The sequence below is a fragment of the Vanacampus margaritifer genome, chromosome 7 (assembly GCF_051991255.1).
Source record: "Vanacampus margaritifer isolate UIUO_Vmar chromosome 7, RoL_Vmar_1.0, whole genome shotgun sequence".
In the NCBI taxonomy this organism is placed as follows: Eukaryota; Metazoa; Chordata; class Actinopteri; order Syngnathiformes; family Syngnathidae; genus Vanacampus; species Vanacampus margaritifer.
Genome location: NC_135438.1, coordinates 23,601,726 through 23,625,236, shown reverse-complemented (window position 1 = coordinate 23,625,236; position 23,511 = coordinate 23,601,726). Strand labels below are relative to the sequence as shown.

General features: G+C 38.4%; 1 protein-coding gene across 7 annotated transcripts in view; it reads right to left on the bottom strand.

Annotated features, from left to right (window-relative positions):
• Positions 1–23,511, bottom strand: part of sh3pxd2aa (SH3 and PX domains 2Aa) — a 118,339-nt gene that overhangs the window by 80,663 nt on the left and 14,165 nt on the right. For all 7 annotated transcript variants that reach the window (XM_077570918.1, XM_077570919.1, XM_077570922.1 and 4 more), the window contains exon 2: positions 16,410–16,490. In XM_077570918.1, the coding sequence (XP_077427044.1) occupies positions 16,410–16,490 (81 nt within the window). The remainder of the gene's footprint in view (positions 1–16,409; positions 16,491–23,511) is intronic.

Genomic DNA, 23,511 nt, shown 5'->3' with positions numbered 1-23,511 from the left:
ACAATTGGATCCTGTTTCCCCAGGGGATGATTCCAGCTCAGGTTAAAACCAGCAGATGGTATTTGAAACCACATGGTTGTGGAAAAAGGAAGAAATAAAATGGCAACACAATTTCTGAATGTGTTGTTTAATGACATCTGAACATATTCTCTTATTTAAGTGGACGCCTGTCTAACCTTGCGGATGGAAAATGCTCATTTTAAAAGAATTTTCCATTTGAAGCTTTCACACTAAAATTAATCAAAGACGTGAGGCATTTAGTGGAAGTTAGAGTGAAACTTCCCCAACCCCCTCCCAAAAAAGACATCTGCTGTAAGATCTTATACACACTGACGCGCACACACACAACCGCATAACCTGTACTTGTCACTGAATTTGTTTTGTTTTTTTCTATATCAAAACCAGTGTTCAGATAATCCATTTAAACATCAATCAAATTTTCTACCACTTATTCCTGTTAAAAGTCCCAGAGAAGATGGAACCTCTCCCAGCTTTGGGAAAAGGGGAGACAACAGCATGGACTGCCAGCTATGGAGGACCAAAAATGCCACTTTAAATTTCATTCAAAAATGTAATACAAAAAAATAAATATAAATGGAAATAAAAACAACAAATATATCTAGCTAGTAAAAAGTAAAAATAAATACAAAAATAAAAACAAGATAAAAAAATACAAATAAATATAAATAAATAAGAAATAAATACAAAAACACATATATAAATAGAATTAAATGTCAATAAATCAATAAAAAGGCTCCTCTCTATTTGCCTATTCATGGTTGATTGACATGTCTATGTCGGACTCTGCCTGTTCCACAGCAAGGGAGAATTCACACACACGAAAGAAACAATGAACCGTTTTGTTTACAGGAACTTGTATGAAGTTGTCGAGCAACTCAAGTCGCAAGTTATGGTGACAGTGGACAAGATAGTTGTCCACTTCTGGAACTCTCCATGCAAGCCAGCGAGACTTCCTTGTTCGCCGACCCGCTTACTCTAGGCCGCTTGCAATGGCGGAGTCCAACCCAAGACACGCTTAAGACCGCCCCCTCATTTGAATAACATATCATGACGGACAGCGTCTGCAGCAGGAAATAAAGCGTTTTTAATTATTGATTGATATTTAAATCTATACATATATTTATTTTTGTATATATTTCAACATTTATTTTTATATATTTTTTATCTCATTTATTTTTGTATTTATTTTTACTTTTATTTATGTATATCTATATATTATGTTATTTTTATTTCCATTTATATTTATTTTGTTTTATTTTTATTTTGAATTATATTTTTATATCCGTTTTTATGTTCACATTTATTTATTTATCTTTTATTTATTTTTAATTTTGGCATTTTTGGTCCTCCATACCAGCAGTCTACAGTATATACCACCGTCTCTCAACGGGAATTATTCCCACCTAGGCTTCATCAAAGTCAGCCGCGTGTACCACTACACTTCTACTAATATAAAGATATGCCATACACAAAACAGACAACCCCAGTTCGTTTCCCGGACCGACCAGCTCTTTCCTGGAGGTCATCCCCTATATAACTCATCTTTGACCCAGGTCTTAACTCAGTGGTGCATGGGGTAACAATTTTTCTTCATCTTCATTTGATCTACTCCACACTCCTCTCTGAGCACATCCACTGTAGAGAGCATGTATGGCACTTCTTCGTCCAGTGCAGTTAAACTAAGTGGAGGCAATGGTGGGCACGCTCAAGTCTGTCGTGGATGTCCGTGGTACGCAGAGCTTTTGTTTTTCACCGAGGTCCGTAATTCTCCCCATTTGTGCTTCAGTGCAGTGACATTACATGTAAACCTCTCCATGGCCGCAACATTTTTGTGCTAAAAAGTGGCCTTTAGGAGAGCGTCAGCCCGCAGCGTTCCCTGACCAAGCAAAACTGCATAGTGCCTTTTGACTCACGGCAACAGCATAATAATAACAAAGGAAAAATCAGCAGAATAAAAAAACATGCTCTCTTTTGAAGTGTTAGGCCTTTTCAAATTCCAAGTGTGTCTTATCTTTTTCAGAGATTTTAATGATATTCGCAAGTCTACGGAAAACTTCAAGCTCCATGATTTCCAGACTGTCTCCACTGTCAATGAATCACACCTCTTTGGTAAGTCTGCCTTCATTCACAAATTAGCATAAATGAAAAGCATGTAATAAGCACTTACAGGTAGGTGTGAATCAGGCACTAAATGTGAAGATTAACAGCTGGACAATCTTAATCCACAGTAAATTGATATATGAGCATCAAAGTGATAAATTAACTATATTAGGGCTGCACGATAATGGAAAAACATGCGATATGTGACATAGTTGTTGAATATTGCGATATCGATATTATTGCGATATTTTAACATGTAGTACCTCAAGAAATAACAAATGTATTGTCAAATTGAAGATTTTTTTTTTCATGTGACAAAATAAGCAAGCTCAATGTATTTTTGATTAATTGTACCCTAGACAATGTTCAACTATTGGATGGTGATGCACATTTAGGTTTGCGTTTGACTGGTTAAACTAAACTAAATTATGAAATGGGCCAATATCGCGATATTGATATTTGTTCGATAAATTGCCCGGCCCTACTATAATACACCATGGAAATAATTAATTCATTTTAAATGAAAATATGTACAACAACAAAAATATAATGCAGTTTTAAAAAAATGTATTTACAAAAAATAGTTTGAAGTCTTAATGCGTAATGATTGGTACAGTGGTTAGGTGATACCCGACAAGGAGCAAGCAGTTACCTGGCTGTCCAAATCGCCAAACAGAATGAGGGAACTATTTACGTATACTAATATATATTGTGGGACTATAGTGAATGAGGAGTTAGGGAATAAGGGGGGACATGGGGCCGGCAACACGCAGGGGCAAGAGGGGGCACGCCCTAAAAACAACAACAAAAAACCCGCTAGTTTTCTACTGCCGCACATTTCCGTGTTGAGATGTGGAGTGGGTGCGTTTGCACCCTCACATGGTAACGTAAATGTGCTGCGGAGGCAAGTGGGAGGAGAGAGCGGGGAGTCAATTTGCGACTGCAGAGGGGGAGGGGGCGAAGGATAGACAAACGTGTTTACGTCATTGACTCCGATTGATTGTGATCGGTGAACGGACGGTGTTAGCAGGCTATGACAGCGTCGTGGATGCCTGTAGTATGTAGAGCTTTTGTTAGGGCATAGGGGAAATAGGCGGTCACTTAGGGCACCGTCTAGTGGAGGCGGCGCCAAATTGCAGGGCAAAAAAAGAAAGATAAAATATTTTTCCCCCTCAGGTTTTCTAAAATAAAATATGTTATACAGCATATATATTTTATATAATAATTATTTTTTTGGTTTGTTTTGGTGTGGTTTATTGAACATATAAATGCAATACAAAATAAAAGTGAAAGAAAGAAGTTAAAAAGTTAAAAAGAAAAATAATTATTAGTAAAGTCAGAATTTACATGTTTAAAGGGAGTAGGAAGAAGTAAAAGAACTTATTTAATCCTACCCCCACTAACGTATATCATGTACAATAAGTTATTATTTAATAATAAATCATTAAAATAGAAAAGAAAGCAAATGAAAAAGAAGAAAAACGAATAATGGAAAATAAACAGAACATGCACTTTTCCTAAATGTACAGATATTAGTGTAAGTTATACACCCTTATCCATTGCTTACACGAAAACAAGTAAAAGATAAAATAAAGCCCTACTCATACAATTAATCTAATCACAATATGATACATTTCCAAAAAATAATTATTGTACATACATGAGCACATACAGCATAACTTCTAGTTCAAATAAATGACTATGAGATCATGACCTGGCACCCCGAATCTACATTTTCGCCTAGGGCCCCAAATCACCTAAGGCCGGCCCTGGGCGAGGCGTAATTAACTCCTTCACTGCCCATGACGGCTATAGACGTAAAAAATTCATTTGAAATATTTCTATTAGTTTAACATTCTTTCCCACTTTTGTGAACAAGAGTATAAAACCCTAGAAAAAAAATGCTACTGTACATTTAGAACAGAGATAAAATTTGTGATTAATCATGAGTCACTAGTGAAGTCAAGCGATTAATTATGATGAGAAAAAAATAATCGCCTGTCGCCCCTAATTTTTAATAATCTTTTCTGTTTTGCTTTCTTTTTTTTTTCAGAAAAAAAAAAGATTATTAAAAATTATGGGCGTAATGTTTTTCGTAATTAATCGCATGATTTCACTAGTTAACCCACAATTAATCACACATTTTATATATCTGTTCTAAATGTACAAAAAAAATCTAGGTTTTCATACTCTTGTTAACAAAAGTGGGAAAAAATGCTAAACTAATAAAAATTGTTCAAATAAATTTTTCTTTTTATAAAACGTAGTTGAGGTCCACTATGTGACAGGAGCGTCTTTCTGGGCTTGTCATCAGCATCAATCAAAACAGTTGTACAAAATATTTCGTATGATGATGTCATTGATGATTTTGCATCAAAGAAGGTTAGAAAAGTCAAGTTTTAGGTTGCACTTCACACTTGTTAATGTTAATGCCAGTTCTAAACTGGGTGAAAAACCCAGCTTGATAAAGAGGCAACTGCAGGAATATACAGTATATATTGTTTTATTTTCCATAGAGTTACCTTATTATTATTATTTATTATTATTATTATTATTATTATTATGCTTTCTTCAGGGATTTATTGTATTTTATTTATTGATTCAGATTTTTCTTTGTTCTAGTTACTGTTTTGTATTATGATTATATGCAATGAAATAATGCGTTGGTAGCGGGGTTTCGTGGCAAATCCATTTTTGGTGGGGGTATGCGGGCTCGGTGGTTTGGGAGGTGCGGTGTTGTTGGGGGTGGTGTGTGTGTGTGTGTGTGTGTGTGTGTGTAGTGGGGCGGGGAGGGGGGCGCTCAGTGATTGCGTATCGCTGTCGATCAGACTGTCTGACATGGATGAGTTTGTGAGAGTTTTTACGAAGGGAAATTGGAGACTGTTGTAGGGTGGAGTGGGGAGAATAGAGAGGAGTGGAGAGGAATGAGAGAAATGAAAGAGGAGTGGAGAGAAAATCGATTTTTGAAGTGTTAAACTGTTGAAAAAAAAAAAGCCGAAAAAATGAAAGAAAACAGAAAATGTTTGTATCTGTTGTGTTTAATACATTAGTATTTTTTGTTATTATTCATAAGACTACCTATCAGTTTTGTAAATAGCGTGTGAAGTCTTACTTGAGGTTAAAATTAGTTTGAGAATTAGGCCATCCAGTTAAGATATATGCATTGTTGCTGATTGATAAAATCCGGATGAAGGATATTTTATTTTTTAAGTTTTGTCCATTGAGGGATTGCCACCTTATTGTGGTCATGGGGTTTGTGTGCCTCAGTGACCTTCAGAGCTGTACCAGCAGGAACTTAGTCTTGAGGCGGGACACCCAAGTTGGTCAGGCCTGACTAAGTGCAATCTACGTTGGGACTGGACACATAGCTAACACCCCAATTCAATGAAAAAACAGTGTGAGAAAAGTTCCAGCACTTGATGTCTACATATGATGCCCCCTTCACATTACTGACTGCCCCCTCAGATAAGCCTGCTTACAAACGACCCTGGGGGGACATTCAGCCACAGCCAACAATAAAAAAAAATAAAAAAATAAAATAAAATAAAAAACATCAAAGGGAGGCAGTGCCAGCATTGGCAATGAAACACCCCTTAAAAAAAACAAGATAATTTTTGCCAAACTAAATTAATTATTCATCTGCTTAAATTAATGATGTTAAATTTTGATTAATTACTACCTGATCAATATAAGGTTTACCTCCCACAGGCATTGTCTTTCTGGGTTTTTCGGGAAACAAGGCGTTGATACATCTTGATACAACATAAGGCCACACAACAAACCATTTTGCCAAAAATTGGAACAGGCAAAAAGTTAAAAACCTTTAAAATAACAAAAAAAACAGCTAAGGCCGATACAAGCCGGTGTTGTAATTGGGGACCTTGGTTGACCACATGGTGTGTGGCAAAACACACCACAAAAAAGTTCAAAATAGTGTTCAGACGTTTGCCGCTTTTCCATTAGCCCAGTTCCATACCGAATATTGTATTTTTTTGGCCCTGGATGTTCACCTTTCAATTCGGCTTTTTTTAGGCCGAGCGGCTACAATGGAACAGCTTTTCAGAGCGATCTCTGAGGTGGTTCTTGCTATTTTACCATTAGCCCCTAATGGCACGGCACCACACTACACTGCGTGGCCTGGCACAACACCACACAGCCCTGTTGCTTTTCCATTACACCAGGCGTGTGGCGGGATGGCGACAGAATCAATTAAGCTGTCCAAGCTTTGCACACTTGTAGTGTGTGACTCCGCCATAACATTTCAAATGGTGAGTCTCGGCCACTGTTTTGGCGGGAATTCAAAATATTAATTGCCGTAGCATGATGTGGCGACGTCGCAAACTACAGGCCATGAAATGCACCATAAGCTTTCATTATGCATTTTACATTAACACTGAAATATATTTACAATTTCACATGAACCACCATGGATGAAATATTGCAATCAGGATTTTGCAACAGACACACTAAGGTTGTCGCCAGTGCTCATTCATTCTGAATGGAGAGCTCAGTGTCATTCATTTGGCCGCCTCTGCGAGCAACAGCTCGTCGTCCTCACTCTCCGGCGTTCAAAGTCCTCCGGCGGCCACCACAGCCACCATCCCCAAGGTGGGAGCCATGACTATGGGCCAGGGGAGCAAAGAGGCTCCGGGCTGTAGCTGGAGCTCTCATTCAAATGAATGGGAACGGACAACCCAGGAAGGGGTACGTGCGCGCATTTTTTTTTTTTTACCATAATCATTAAAAATTCATCCACTAGTACATATTAAATTGTAACTATGGTTCAGCGTTGTTCTAAAACACTATTATGTTTTTTGCATATACTGTGTTTTTCTGACTTTGACAACGACCGCTCAGCTTCGAAAAAGTCGAATGGAAAGGCAAACATCCGGGTCCAAAAAATGCCATTTCGGTGTGGAACCGGGCTACTGGAAAAGCAGCATTATTAGTGTCCTACATTCCTCCTCCTGTCCCATCCCAATATAAGCCTTGATTACAGTATTGTCCGAAAACGTCTGCACGTGACACAGCTCAGAGATGAACCTGAAGTCAGACGTGTATAGCGCCAAGAGCACTGGAGAGAGCGCAGTTCCCTCGGGTGCTCGAGTGCTGCTAACAGCAGTGTCCGACATGTAGTCAGTCGTCACCCAGCCTAAGCCGATAGTAAGCCATGCCATCTCTGCCAGGTGGTCCCTGACTAACAGAGGCTGGATGGTGTTCACGGCACTGGAGAAGTCAAGAAAATAAATTCAGAAAAAGGGATCGGTGAAGAAAGAGGTTGAGAGCATCTTCAACTCCCACCTTCTGCTGATAGGCGAATTGCAGAGGCTCGAGTGCAAGGTTGACCAGTTGTCTCAGGTGGTGAAAAAGAATCACACACATTCACACGACTGGACAAATCAAAATCTTTAGTTAGCCTAACATGCATGTTTATGGAATGTAGAACGAAGCCGGAGCACCAGAGAAATTGTTCACTATAGATAATAATAAATAAGGAAATTGCATAATCCAAAAATGTTAATTAAGGTTTTATCATGAAGATAGTTTGATTCTGGAATGAGTTTAATGTATTTCAATATAATTGCTTCAGATTTACAGACAACAGTGAAGGGCACAAAGACAGTCATTAACCTCTGTAATCTGCAGCCACCTGTCACCCAATACAGGCAGGTTGTGGTTCTGGTGAGAGAACTCATCATAGGAGCAAGGGGTTGGCAATGAAGGAGTGAGAGGGGTAAAAAAAAAAAAAAAAGACCCGTTTCTAAAGAGAGACAGCGATGGACACAAGGGGAGCATATTTTTTGAGAGATTGTGATTGAGAGTGGGGATTGTAGGAATGAGATATAAATAAAATGAGTGTGACAGAGCAGAGCATAAAATGAATAGTGCATATGAGAGGAGGTGAAGGATTTCCCTTTTGTTGCCACAGTTTTTTTTATACCCAAATATTTGGACTGAAAGTCCCCAATGTCATGTCTACACTGCTGTTTACTCAATTGCTGTCCATTAACCTAAAGAGAAGTGAGCCCAGGCCAGTGGCTCAGAATGGACATAACATTTCCAGTAATACTGTAGATAAGCAGAAGCTGATACCTCACAGGTGTTAGTCTGTTTGTGTCAAGATAACACATATAGTCACCAAACTTGGTGGTGATATGTAGTGTATATCGGACCAAAAAGTTAGTGATGATGAGGACAATTCTGTAATGTATGTGCAGCCCACAGGCCTGTTCTAAATACGGCCCTCCAGTGATGGGATATTGTAATTGCCTTGGAATGTTGTAAAAGTGATACATTCAAAACATAAACACTTGCAGGTATTTCTAGAAGTGTTGCATAGTGATACTTATCTCCTATATAGGTGCTTATAAGCTACGGTGCTAAGAAACTTGGTGAAAGGCAACCCAGATGACAGCGATAATTTTTTACCAGCAAAGAGGTGAAGGTTGTTAATTTGTTTATTTGCAGTTATGTTTGTGACTTCTTGCTTGCATGCAAATTCATTTTCATTGTTGCTGCTGAACAATTTCAAATGTGCAAAAAGTGCACAGGCCTACTGATTTTTGGTATCCAAAATAAAACGTCTTGCTTCTGGTGAGTGTATGTGTGACTTGTGAATTGCTTTTTTTTCCAACATTCATATTGGTCACTATAATTGTAATATGGAATTTGAAAAATTCAAAATATAAAAAAATGCGAAAGGCAGATGACCCTGAAAGTCAGAAGGGGAAATTGCACTCGTTAGGAGAGGCAGCCATAAAATCACCCCATTGTCTTCGGTCATTTCACCTTGCAAGCTGGTACGAGGTGAACCAATTCAGAGAAAACATCACTGCATACTTTCTGATCAAGATATACAGTCAGAGTCAGCCACTCTTTGATTCATGAGGCCTACATGCTAGGTAGGTAAGGAACGCATCCTTGAACAAACTCTAATCAAGGCTCTGTGTGAGGCATGCAGAGATGCCAAAGATATCTAGCATTCAGTGACTCTCCTCCACATTCCGCTCAATTGAAGAAGACCTTGAACAGAAACATGAGGTCTAGTCAAGCAAGAACAGAGGAAGCAAAAGACAGCCACAGATGGTGAGCGATGGGAAAAGCCTGTCAGCTACCTTATATTCAGTGCAGTGGAAAAAAGTAGTAGTTCCCCCACCTTTTTGGTTTCAGATTTTTTGGGGGTAGATATATTTATCACAAAATGTTTTGGACCATACAGCCAACTTTAATATCTCTTTTCTCTAGAGAGAAAGAGGCCCACGTAGAGTCATCATCATAGGAGGTTAAGTGAGCCAAACTTTGCAATGGGTGACCCTAGCAAGGGCAAAAAGCTCCAGACAACTTAGATCCTAGAATCATTGGATTGTACAAACAGCGCCCACAAGACAAGGTTCATGCAAGGGTGAATTTTGGATACAAGCCCAAGAACCACGAGCAATATGTGGCTAAAATTTTGTAATCTTGTCTACAACACTATATCACCCTGTGTTGTTGTTTTTTTTAAGACAAAAAAAAGTTGTGCATTACCTTGACTAGTTTTGGCGACGACTGCCGCCCTCCTTAGAAGCTCAACTTTTTTTGCCTTAAAAAAGAAAAAGCACAGGACGACACAAGCAATTTGCTTTATTTCTGACCATGGAAGGCTTGCTAGGTAGAAGCCTCTGCTCACAATAAAAGATCAAAGCTGCCCATCTCAACTATGCCAGTGAGTACCTGGACAACACTGAAGCTTTTTGGAAGTCCCTTCTGTGGACAGATGAGTCCAAAATTTAACTGTTTGGCCACAACTAAAACAGTCATGTTCGGTGAAAAGTCTACACTGCATACCAGCAAAACAACCTTCACCCTAGAGTGAAGCATGGGGTGAGAATGTTAAATTCTGGGCTGGCTTTTCATCCTCAAGACCTGGACAAATCATGGATCATAACTTGAAGTCGTCCTTTGTGAAGTTATAGCCAGGTAGAGGATGGATCATGCAACATGACAATAATCCAAAGCATTCCAGCAATAGTGTACAACCAAGGAATGTCTGAAGAACAACAAGATTCATGTTAAAATCCTGATTAAAATTATTTCAAAATACTGTGGCGTCACCTGAAGGGGGCAGTTTATGCTAGACGCTAAGGGTGTGAATTGCCTAAAACCTGGCGATTAAATTTGTATCACGATTCATAGGTCACAATTCGATTCGATGCCGATTAATCCCGATATGAAACTATAAATTGATTATTGCGATTTTTTTTAACTCAAATTTAGAAAATACTCATCAGTAAACTTGTACATGTACACTGTAAGATTTGTATGAAAATGTATTTATCTGAAAATTCTGGCTTATAATTGAGCCACTACATTTAACAAACAGGTTGCAGTCTGTTTCATGTTTGAACAGCACTGAAATAAAATATTAAGGCTTAATGTCCCATTAAAATAACATTCTTCCTTGCTTAACCCCTGGGCGTTATTTGACCATTTTTTGTCTTTTTGTTGGTTCTGATCAAGCCATTTCAAAATAAAATAACGCCCAGGGGTTAATGTGTGAATCCTAACCCTAAGAAAGACGTTTTGTTGAATATTCACATAAAAAATTGATTCAGCCGCATATCAAACCGATTCGAGAATTGCGCGCTGTAATATCACGATATATTGCCGAATCTTTTTTTTTTTTAGTTTTTTTTAACACCCCTACTAGACACCCATCCAACCTCTCTCAATTGGCTGCATTTTGCAAGGAAGAGTGGCAAAATTTCCCCCAAAGTAGATGTAAAAGACTGATAAATCACTAAAGAAAGTGTTTGAATGAAGTTCTCATTGCAAAAGGAGGTGCAATGTATGATTAAGTGAAAGATTCACATACTTTTGCACCCATGAAATCTGAGTTTTTCTTAAATCAACAACTTTTATTCAAGAATGAATGACAATATTATCATTCTTTTTGTTTAAGTCCATTATTTTCAATGTCAGTGTGTAGATTTGGGTATGGCTAAACATTTAATAAGGTTATTTTAATATTTTATACGAAAAACCTGACCATGCCTACAGGGTTCACAAACTTTTGAGCAACACTATATATATATTACCCTATTCTCTTCCTTCCTCACTAATGTTACTGTGTAGGAAGAGCACGTCATCGTAACTGCCCCGGATACTGGCGCAAATGGCCTAACGGACTCAATACATCCCCTCATAGGCTCTTAGCTGTCTAACAAAATGTCTTAAGTAAAATACACAGGTTGAGCACTAAACTAATGCCTACATACCGTATAGTCAACAGCAAAACAGTCCACCAGTGATGTCAATCGGTACTGACCCGGTTGGTGACAATTCCAGTGCCGGACAAAATTCTACTTCCGTTAGTGCATCGTCCATAATTTTTTTCAAGTTTCCCGTCATTTGTCTGCAAAAAGGTCGCCCATCAGTGACAGACTGATGGACCTTCTATCAGTATTGACGGAATGAATAATTCATGCATTTATAATTCATGCTTGCATGCTTAAAATCCATGGTGTTCTGATGCTATAATGTTTTTTTCTTAAGAAATCCATTCTGGTGGTTTATTAAATAATGAACCAAATTATTACAATTTCTTCATAAGAAAGTGGAACAATTGCATTTTGTAATCACTGATGCAATATTTAGCAACCAATTACAAAATGCAGCAATATAAAATTAATTATATATTGCATGTGGCATATTAATAAATGATGTGGCACTATTACATCATGAAGTGAATTTTTTTTATTACATAATGAACCGTAACAAATACGGCGCTACATGGCAAAATTGTCACAACTTTGTCATTGTCCACATGCCTTTAGAATGTGACCTTTATTGCCTCTTCTTGTTTTTGCCTGTGAAAGTCAGCCCACGTTGTGATTATTCTTTTGCAGAGGGGAGTCACATTTCCCCACTTATCAATGGAACCTTTCAGAAAAAAACTTTCCTCGACTGATTGACACATCATTTCCTGCTGGGGTTGCACACAGGAGCTACTGAGATGTGCCCCCGTAACGTTCTCTGTATAGCTCTTTCATATTTACGAGCGACCCAGAGACCTGAAGTGCTGTATACATACGGTATTAGCTTGCAATGTGGTGGGGGACATAAATGCCTGCACACAATCATTCTCTCTGTATGAAATAGGCAATGTATGAAACAAAGGTCAGTCTGCTGGGAATTCTGGTCAAGATGTTTCAAGCATGACTGCAACAACTTAAACGTTATTTCATCCCATGTGAGTATGACAATGGAACCTAAAAAAAGAACATTTCGTTAAATTAGCTTTAACATAAATTTCTTGCTTGCACCCTTAAAAAGACTCTCCCCTCTCTGGCTTTTTAAGGGAAACACCGAGATGAGATGAAAAAAAAATAAACAAGAAAGGTTTGGTTGAGTTATATAGAGCAGAAAAATGTACTAGAATGTTGACATTCACATACACATTTTGATGGACCAGCGTATGTTTTCCTTGGAAGTTGTTGGCTCTTCTTCTGTCTCATCATGTGGCCTGTTCCCCTTTTCTATTTTGCTTGCTTGTGGGTTTAATTTTTTTTATATCACATGACCGAAATTAGCATTTTGACAAAGGCATAGGCGGAAGCACTCATTTTTAAAGGGACAGTAACGTGAAAAATCAACTTTTTGGATCTTTTAGCCACGTTAAAATGCTAATTCCACACCAAAAACAACACTGAAGTGGTGTATTCCTCCATTCACCCCTCTATGAGAAATTTTAAGTCATTCTGCTTTGCAAGCACCAGCCCCTCCCAACCCAAGAAAACAAGCGAGTGCTCACTCTATGACTATGTTTACATACAGGCAATAACCCTTTTAAAACCTGAATATTGCCAAAATTCGGGTTTTGTAAGACCATGCAAAGGCACAATAACGCGAATATGCTCATTTGGGTTTTTAAAAACCCGAATAAGAGCCCTGGGTTACTCCTTTCACAACCGGAATTCTTGCTCATATAAATGCATTCGGAATATCTCGGACAATCGGGGCAATGTTTTTTGCTGTGCACATGCTCGTTATTTTCTTTTTCGTTTTCTTTTCTTCTTTTTCGCTGATTTAATTCGCAAGGAATCTTGGTCTATGTAGCCACGACTTGTATGCACAGCTCCGTCCTACTTGTTAAAGGAGCCTCCTAGAATACGTTGATTTCTCCACTTGCATTTTCACAATATTTTGTGTCTCTACGGTGAAAACGCCACAGTTTGTGCCTATATATACAAGTATATAAGTCGGTCCTTCTGGCGTGTAACCCACCAGAAATACTTGTCAACAAACATGACGCTCGCAGCAAAGAACCACACTTCTGGAGTGAGGAGGAAACATGATAACTTTAATTAGCATGGTGAGTGACATAAATATGTCTCTTATTGAACGTATAGTAAGTTAAAAGCGGAAATTACATTATTTACGTAATTGCGGTCCGAACAGGTTATTCCAATCGAGCACAAATGTGCATGTAAACGGGAGTAACTCTCCGCCACACATGTAAACGTGTTACCTCGATTGTTTCAGAAACCGGAATTGTGACCTTAATCCGAATATTGACTGCATGTAAACGTAGTCTATGACGTCATCAAGTGTGGACCCACCCCCGCGCCGCCTCTGCGGACTGAATACACGCCCACTTTCTCTGAGACCTCCATGCTCGCAGGATAGTGATAAAAGTAGTCTTTATCAGTAAACATTCTGTCTAAATGAATTCAAAGCAATCACATATCCTTCACATTTGAAATGCCAAAGTGCAATGACAATTTGCTGTCTTAAAGGAGAATACAGGACTTGTGAAAAACTAACCAGCTATTTTGTGAAATGATTAATTTCAACTTTTTCCTGAAAAAATTGTCAATTTATGTTGAGCGAAGGCCATATGATTTTTATAGCACTTTTTTTTATGAATATTTTTGCATTAAGTCCAGTAACGGCCATTTTGAACACTCATGTGATCATGGTGACGTATCGCGTGCATAAAAAAAAGCATATATGACATGGCCGCAAATGACAACAAGGACACTTGAGGAATGATTGCGTCCCACGGCGGACCTCAAACCTGGATTTACGCCCTATAGCAAGGAAGCTCTTCTTCAAAAGCAGTACAGCCATGAAGACTCGCTAAAGATTTGTGTCCAGCTGAAAGCGGGGATGAAAGTGGCCAATAACAACTCATTCAGCCGGCCGGCTCATACCAAGTCGGAGTTGCGGACCGTCTACTAGTGTTGTGTCGTTCACGTACGTTTCGTTAAAAAAGAATGAATCTTTTCAGTGAACGTGAGTGAACGGATCACTTTCTGAAGTGATTCGTTCTTTTCTCAGTTCATTTGAGCTCAGCCACGCTCATGTCGTCAATCTTTGCGAACGACCAATCAACCGCCAGCGTCAGACACGGCATACGTACTCCCATGTTTTTGATAGAAACACACTCACAACGACAAATATAGCAACATAACATTAACGACGTGTTTGATTTTATTTATTTAGTTTTTTTTACGTCTGTGCTGGTGGGGGGGAAGGCGGGTGCGTAGACGAACGATTCAATGAATGAATCTTTTGAACGGTTATTTTTAATGAACTGATTCTAAAGATTCAGTTTGAAAGAAGTACCATGCCCATCACTACAGTCTACAAGTTGCGTGTTACAGAGGCTCAGTCCAGTCAAGTCACCATTGACATTGTTCACTCTGGAAATGTAAGTTGTGGACCATCCCTAACCTGGACGGTAAACATCTAGGTGACTTTTATTCTGCCAGCCATGCTACATGTTGTGTGCTAAGCACGCCTTAGCCCACATTAGGAGAGGCCACCCCCCGCCGGCCCACCCCCACATAGAATGACACGGAACCTGACGTGCTGGGGATTTTACTCTGATCAGAAATGCCGCAGTAATTGGGATAGAAGACGCCCTTTGTCTTGCCCAATACGTCAGCAAACTCCCATTCAAGTGAATGATGGCAGCTGTCGTTTACGCACAGGATACATAATCACGGTCACGTGACCAGGATAATGGTGTTGCACAAGATATGTTTTTATTTTGATACTTAATCGGTTTAAAATAAAATTTAGGGAATAAGTTGCCAGAGATATTTGCACTTTATTTAGTTCTACACAATGCCTAATCCAATACTGGAAAATGAGTTATTAGTGGTGTGTTCTTTTAAATTCCCATGTGGCTGACACTTGTGTAAACTACTAAGTAAAATGTCTGCACTGTTGAACCTATCTGAATGAATGGTATAGTTGTTAGCCCGCTCACCCTATAAGCAAAAGGTCCTGGGGTCACGTCCCTCTCAGGTTTTTTTTTTGTTGTTTTTGTTTTCTTCCCCCTCCCCTCCTCCTCCACTACGATTACTTGCAGCAAAGGAGCTGTTTTGTTTCAAATGTTTATTGAAGAAGTGAACATCCATCCAATTTCCACATTTCAGTCTTACGTGGCTCGAACACAGCTCTTCAGAGTTTTGTGAGCGGTGCGCGCAGCAGCCGGTTTAGGAGGAGAGGGGTGCGACAACCACACAGGGAGAGGTTGGGTTATACTGAACTGGGCATTTTACTTCCACGTTAGAAAAATAGCCAGCAAAATACCTAATATTTCCTAAAAAATTACATCCCATGGTGTCAAAGGTAAAATTGAATCATTATATGCCTATAGTTAACTGTGGAAGGGCTTCAAATACCTAGATACATCCCCTTTAAAATAAAAAACCTCTTTCAGAATCTGACGACCAATTAAATGTTCTTTCTTGAGTCGCTCTGTGCAGCCCGGTGATTAGGGATACAAACCATGTCTCTCTTGGCCCCCGACCAATTACATGCACTCACATTGATTCCCGCCAATCGCCAATTACAGCGCCCACTTTTCACGGAATGCTTCCGCGAAGCCTTGCAAAAATAGATGGAATGAGAAGGACCGTCTGTACGCACTACTCACCCCGATCGACGGACGTAAACCTGTTTGAGTCGGCACTCAGTCCGTGTATTTTCTTCGAGGCTTAGCGTCATTGTTCACTCGCCGAAAGGTGGGCATCATCAATGACATGAATCGACGATTGACACTGCCCACCTCTGCTTACTTCTACTTCCAGGATCCCGTAGCACACTCCATCTGTAATGTGTCGTACCAGCTAGCTAACGCTAAGCTAACTTATTGTTTGTGCTCCGGCCGTATCTCTACGCATCCACAAACATACACACTTTCTAAATAGTAATGTGGTGATAGAATTAGGCTTGGCAATTGAAAACATAGGTTCAATTTGGTATGTGGCTGAGTTTCAGTAATAGAGGATTACCTGAAGGTCAAAGAACTTGCTGTATCTTCTGTAAATGATGTGGGAGGTATTGTCAGAGTAGGTGACGTTGATGAGATATACCTGGCAAGGAAAGGAAAAGAGAAGGGCAGCATTATTATTACAGGATATTATTAACATCTTCTTGGGATTCACATATTACACTTTGACATTTATGTTTTACCCCTTTGTGAAGGGTATGTGAGTATTATCACACCATTATTGTTTGTTATTGGTTTCACTTAAGCGATGTCAGTGTTAAATTTCCATTCCGGGTTGCCATGTTCTCACTTGTGCTCCAGCAGCCTGCCCTTAAATCTCCCACCAGTATAGATTGTCTAACCTTATTAAATTCCCTTTTATTGCTCAATCTTTTACAAACTGTATGCTGTTCAATGTGTGCTAGAGTCTATTTTTTCCTTTTCCGGTATGCAGTGATTGTTTGTTGGTGTTATGAGGTTAAATGAGCTGTTTGAGGGTTTGGTGCCTTGCTCAAATGAACGTTTGTTCAAGAGTTGCAATGTTGACTATTCTCTTTAAAAATTCTAGATAGCACAGGTAGCCGAATTGCACAATACAATCATAGATGTTCAAAAACCATGAAATCAGAAAGACTACAAAATTAGTAGTGTCAGCTTCTAAAAAATGTTTAAAACGTTAAGTTTTGAATCATCCATGCTTCCACGTTGAGGGTTTCTGACCCATCCATCCATTCTCTGTACTGCTTAGCCTCACAAGGATCACAGGTGTGCTGTAGCATATCCCAGCTGAACTGTTTGCCAGTCAAGCGCAGGGCACAAATAAAACTTTTGACACTCACACCTAAAAACAATTCAGACTCCCCGGTAAACCGAGAACGCTTCGGATTGGAATGTAGAAAGAAACCCGGCGAAAACCCACGCAGACACGGGAAGAGCATGAAAATGCCACACAAGCCTGCATTTGTACCGACAACCTCTTAACTGTGAGGTGGATGTGGTTGGCTGATCTGTTTTTTTCTTGATTGTACCATTTGGTGGGCTACTAAGCAGCCAGAAAAGGGATCAAGTAGTTTCAATATCACCTTAAGTTCCATTTCGTGAAACTTTGCGAGAAATGTCAGGTTTGTTGGATTAGGCTGAGAATTTTTGGATCACTCCAGAGCAGATTTTTTCCCCTCTAAAAGATTGACCAGCAAACCATCCTACTTGAGAGGCTCCACTGTGTTTATACAAAATTTATAACCTGCATTCCAACAAATCAGATTTACTTCAAGGTTCTTAATTGTGGCAAGAATGCCTGGTCAAATAATAACTAGTTAAAAATATATATATACAATTACATTTATTTATTTATTTTTATAAAGGGTGTAAAGGAAAAGTGAGAAAAAAGGAAAAGGATAGATAGTAAAAGGAAAAAAAGTAACATTCATCATCTAGAACATAAAATAATCATATAGTATGTCATTCTTTGCTTGCATTTTCTTGATGTATTTTTAATAACTGTATGCAACTTTGTTGTTTACTATGGTGCAACAATTAATCGAGACTAAGCGATTATGAAATTAATCGATAATTACTTTTGATAACGGATTAATCGTTAAGATTTTTTTTAATTCAAAACTGTCCAAATGCCAATTTGCAAATTTCAGCTTCTCAACAGCAAATATTGTCTGATTTCTGTAGTCCTCAATGAAAGCAGACTATTAACTTTGTGTTGAATCAAAATAAGACATTTGCCTTTACTTTAGAAAACAATCAAACATTTTCTAACACGTCATAGACCAATCTAGTAATTGAATCATAATTAATGTGTATGCGTTTTCGGCACTGTCAATATATAAAATAATGTCATTTTATTGAAGGAATGGAAATGAAAACATGTTTTTTGTTTTTTTAATCTGATTTATCAACAAAATAATTGAAAGATTAATTGATTATTAAAATTAGGAATGGGCGAGCACCGATACCAGTTACTGCCATCGGGCCAATACCTGACTTATTTTTCTCATGTTTGGATTCTGTTTTCTTTGTGTGTCCCCCTTGGTCTTGTCTAAGTGTAATCCTGCCCTTCCTCATGTGAACCAATCAGTACCCTCAGCCACTTGTGCCTTGCCCCAGGTGTGTCTTGTTGTGTCGTTAGCGTCTGTGTGTTTAGTCTGCTGTCTCCCCTCTGTCTGTGTCGGTTCATTGTCTTTCCTAATGTCATGCTGCCCGTTTTTGCCTTGTCTTTTCCCCATGTCATGCTGCCCATTTTTGCCTTGTTGGTCCCCCCATGTTTTGCATTTGTTTCCCTCCTTGGAGTTTGTTGTTTTTGTTTCTGGACAGTACATCGTTTACCTTCTTGTTTTTGGTTTAATTAAATCCCTCTTGTGACTGAACCTCGGCCTCCTCGCTCTGTCTTCCTGCATTTGGGTCCTCAAGCTCCCCCATCTTGACAATTTTGAGGTATCGGTTACTCATGGAGGCTGTCAATAACTGCCCATGATACTTAAGGCAAAAATAAAACAAATCTGATGTTGAATAATTCCTATTTGGCAGTATTTGGCCCTATATTGTGGCAGTTTGACACATTTGGCAACTCACCATCTGTGTCAGACCAGTCTTTGTTGACATTTTTTCGTTATAATAGTAAATTGTATATATCAAAAGTACTAGTTATAGAGGTATCCGTACTCTGTGGGTACTCAAAAAGTGAACACTCATACTGGTATTGGTGTGACATAAAAAAAATGGTATTGAACATCTCAAATTAAAAGCTGAAAAAAAAAACTAAGTGGAACTTTTAAGAAGGTGTGTGGCCCATTACCTTTGGTGTAAACATAACATTTGAGAAAAAGAAAACCATGCCACAAGTCTAAAACAGGCTATTTTGAACAAAGCGGTTTTTTTTTGCTGATTTAGGGACAGCAAAAATATTAGATCCAAAGTCAATTTTGACAAATGCATGTCACAGACTATTTATCTATTTTAGTATGTGGAAAAGTTGAATAATATGAGACCTTTAAAAATCACTTGTTTTTCCACATACAAAAGACAGCTCTCTGGTTTGCATGTTGGTTCTATTTTTTTCGTTATATTACATAACTGACCTATAATAGGGAGGAGCAACACTTTGACATAAGTAGGCACTTTTTTTCACTTTTTTTTCACTTTGCATTGTACCTAAAACAAATAAACGAGCAAGACATTCTGTGGTGGTTGCACAGCAGGCATGGTTAAGTTAAAAAAAAGAAAAATAATAATAAAAAACAGACATTGAAGCAATTCTTAAAGTAAGGGTATCTTAGAATGTAAATCTGAGAAAACCTCAATTTTTTTGTAAACCTTCTGGTAGATACTGATTAAAATGAGATGTGTTTATAACTAGGGTCTGCCAACTTGCTGGTAAAAGCATCTTCAACATGCGACGAGAGATAAATCATCTCTAATGTGTCGAATTTCTTATTAAAGGAGTGTAGAAAGCAATTCTTAAATAACAAAAGTACAAGTATGGTAAAATCGAACCTATTCTCTAAGTGTTTCGTACCAGAAAGAAAGAAAAATACATAGTACATTGTGTCTTCTATGTGAGAAAAAACTTGGCATTTTTTCATGTCGTAAATTTAAAAGACCAGTTGGAATAAAAAGAAAATTGGAATTTTGATCATGTTCATCTACATGGGCAATTAATGTTACTGTCACATTAGATGCCTAGTTCTTAATCAAAGGTTGCCAACAACAATCATAATGCATACCACAAAATATAAACATACTTAACAGACGATATAGACATAACTTACAGTTTTTAAGCAGGTACCAGTGATTCCGTTTTCAAGAGAAGAAAGCAAACGGACACAAGACTTGGTGGAGCAGAGAATGTGGGCTACCCACTAAATGCAGTGAACCCCGCCTAAAATGCTATATTTAAAATAGCATATAAAAAAGAGAGAGAGAGAGAGAGAGAGAGAGAGACCCATAATATTCTCTGGCTACGAAAGCATCAATGATTTAATTGCACAAGCTTAGTTTGGAAATTTTTATTTGGTATTCAATTAAACATTTTCACATGGAACTACATTAAGATATTCATTTTATTTTCTCTTATCTGTAATACCCCTTTGCCATGATAGTTTATAGGCTTGACAAACTAAGCTGTTTCCGACCCAGACAACAAACGTAATTAGGATAAAATTAATATGCAGCAATTTGATTCATAAGCTTTGTCAGTGTGTTAAAAACCCTGAAGGCTGTCTTTTTGTAGGTTATCGTTTTTTACTAACTAACTTCATTGACCAAATATTCCGCATACTGTACACCTGAATTTGTACATCTGAAAGTGGCAACAGTCTTTATTGGAACCATTTACTAAAAGCCCTCTTTGACCTAACACAGTAGTCTTTGGTACAGTATATGCATACATCATTGTCTTCAGTACAGTATTGTAAGTAAGACCCCATACCCATCCATAGACAACCTGTTAGTGATTAATCAAGATTGTGAATACGAAGACAAAGCCGACACCCACATAACACCAAACTGTAGATGTCATATAATATTTATTTGAAGCAGAAATACATATAAATAAATGACATTATTGGCAAGATGGATGGATGGATAGTTAACTGTAACTTCCACTGCACTTTAAAAAGTTACACCAGCATAAATTTCAATTCAACTCAGAGGGGCCAACGCCAACAACGCAAATCCCCTGGGAGATGCACAGCTTAATATCCTGCCTATTGCCTAGCATAAGCCATCAATTTTGGCTCCTTAACGCTGATTGAAAGTTAATAAAGGCTTTAATTGCAGCATATATGCCATAAATGAAACAAGTGCAAACAGTATCTCACAAATGTGAGTACACCCCTCACATTTCTGCAGATATTTAATTTTATTTTGTCGTAGGATAACACTGAATAAATGACACTTTCACACACACACACACACACACATATATACATATATATATATATATATATTAGTCCTGTCAAAGTTAAAGGGTTAACTGGTTAATTAATCACTAAAAATTTATATGCCATAAATGAAACAAGTGCAAACAGTATCTCACAAGAGTACACCCCTCACATTTCTGCAGATATTTAATTTTATTTTGTCGTAGGATAACACTGAATAAATGACACTTTCACACACACACACACACATACATATATATATATATATATATATATATATATATATATATATATTAGTCCTGTCAAAGTTAAAGGGTTAACTGGTTAATTAATCACTAAAAATTTGCGCATTAATCATGAATTAACGCTGATTAATTGCACTATTAATTTTGACCATAGATTGTCCTTAAGCGTGACAGCGGATGGTTACGTTTAAGGTAGCACAGGTTGTGTTTGAGTAATAAACATAACTACATGCATTAATGTAAAGCATTTAATAAATGCATATCACATTTAGAATCTTTGTTCATGTCAAAATATTGGGGTCATTTTTTCCCCCATTTTGAATTATGCAAGTAATTAACTGATTAGAAAAAGAGGAGGAGGAGCGTGTGCAGTGGATCAAAATATGTTCAAGACGTCCTTATAACAGTAAATGTCAAAAGAATTAACACATAACCTGTTGCTCTTCAAATTTGGCGGAAAAATGTTGAGGAAAAATGCCTTTTTTGTTAAGCGTTTAATCGTGATTAATCACAATTCTAAGATGTGATTAATCTGATTTAAAAAAAATCAAAACAACTCAAATAAGCCAGTAAAATCTAAAGAGAAATCGTCAAAATTGTCAATATTTTGTGTGGCCACCATTATTTTTCAGCACTGCCCTAACTCCCTTGGGTATTTAGTTCACCAGAGCTTTACAGGTTGCTACTGGAATCTTATTTTAATGCCCCATGGCAACATCACGGAGCTGGCGGAATTTTGAGACCTTGGCTTAAGCTCCTCTATTTTCTATTTGAGGATGCCCTAGAGATGTTCAATAATTTTAGATCTGGAGATATGCTTGGCCAGTCCACCACCTTTATCCTCAGCTTCTTTAGCAAGGCAGTGATCATCTTGGAGGTTTGTTTGGGCTCATTATCATGTTGGAATACTGCCCTGTGACCCAGTATTGGGAGGGAGGGGATTATGCTCTGCTTCATGTCACAGTACATGTTGGCATTCATTGTTCCCTCAATGAACTTTAGTTCACCAATAGCCGCATCACTCATGCAGCCCCAGACCATGAAATTCCCACCACCATGCCTGAATGTAGACAAGGCACACTTGTTTTTGTACTCCTCACCTGTTTACCGCCACAAATGCTTGACACTATCTTAACGAAATAAGGCAATCTTGCTCTAATCAGACCGCAAGGACATGGTTCCAGTAATCAATGTCCTTAGTCTGCTTGTCTTCAGCAAACTGGTTGCGGGCTTTCTTGTGCATCATCCTTAGAAGAGGCTTCCTTCTGGGATGACAGCCATGCAGACCATTGATGCAGTGTGCGGCGAGTGACCTCCCACCCCTTCAACATCTGCAGCCAATGCTGGCAGCACTTATGTCCATTTTCCAAAGACAACCTCTGGATGTGACGCTGTGCATGTGCACTGAACTTCTTTGGCCACCTGTTCTGAGTGGGACCTGTCTTGTTAAACTCCTGGATGGTTTTGGCCAATATGCTGCAGCTCAGTTTCAGAGTGTTGGCAACCTCCTTATAGCCTAGGACAACTTTATGTAGAGCAACATTTCAGTTTCAGATCTTCAGAGAGTTCTTTGCTATAAGGTGCCATGTTGGGGGGGAAATGACTAACCGTGCTCTATTGGAGATTTAATTTAGGAGTGTACTCACTTTTGTTTGTTATGTATGGAAACACACACTACCTTTCACCATGGGCGTGTTTAACCTCAATGTGGCTAATCAGGATATTGGAAGATTTTTCATTCCCAAACTATTTTAAACAGTATACATTTATTTAGGAAACAGGTTCATGATTGTACAACGGCAGCCATCCATTCTCAGAACCACTAATCCTCACAAGCGTCGCGGGCCTGTTGGAGCCTATCCCTGCTGTCTCTGGCAAGAAGCGGTTTACATTCTGAACTGGTCATCAGCCAATCACAGGGTTCATGATTGTTGACATGCTAAATGCATTGAGTTGGTGTTTTATGATTATCTCTATTCTAAGTGCT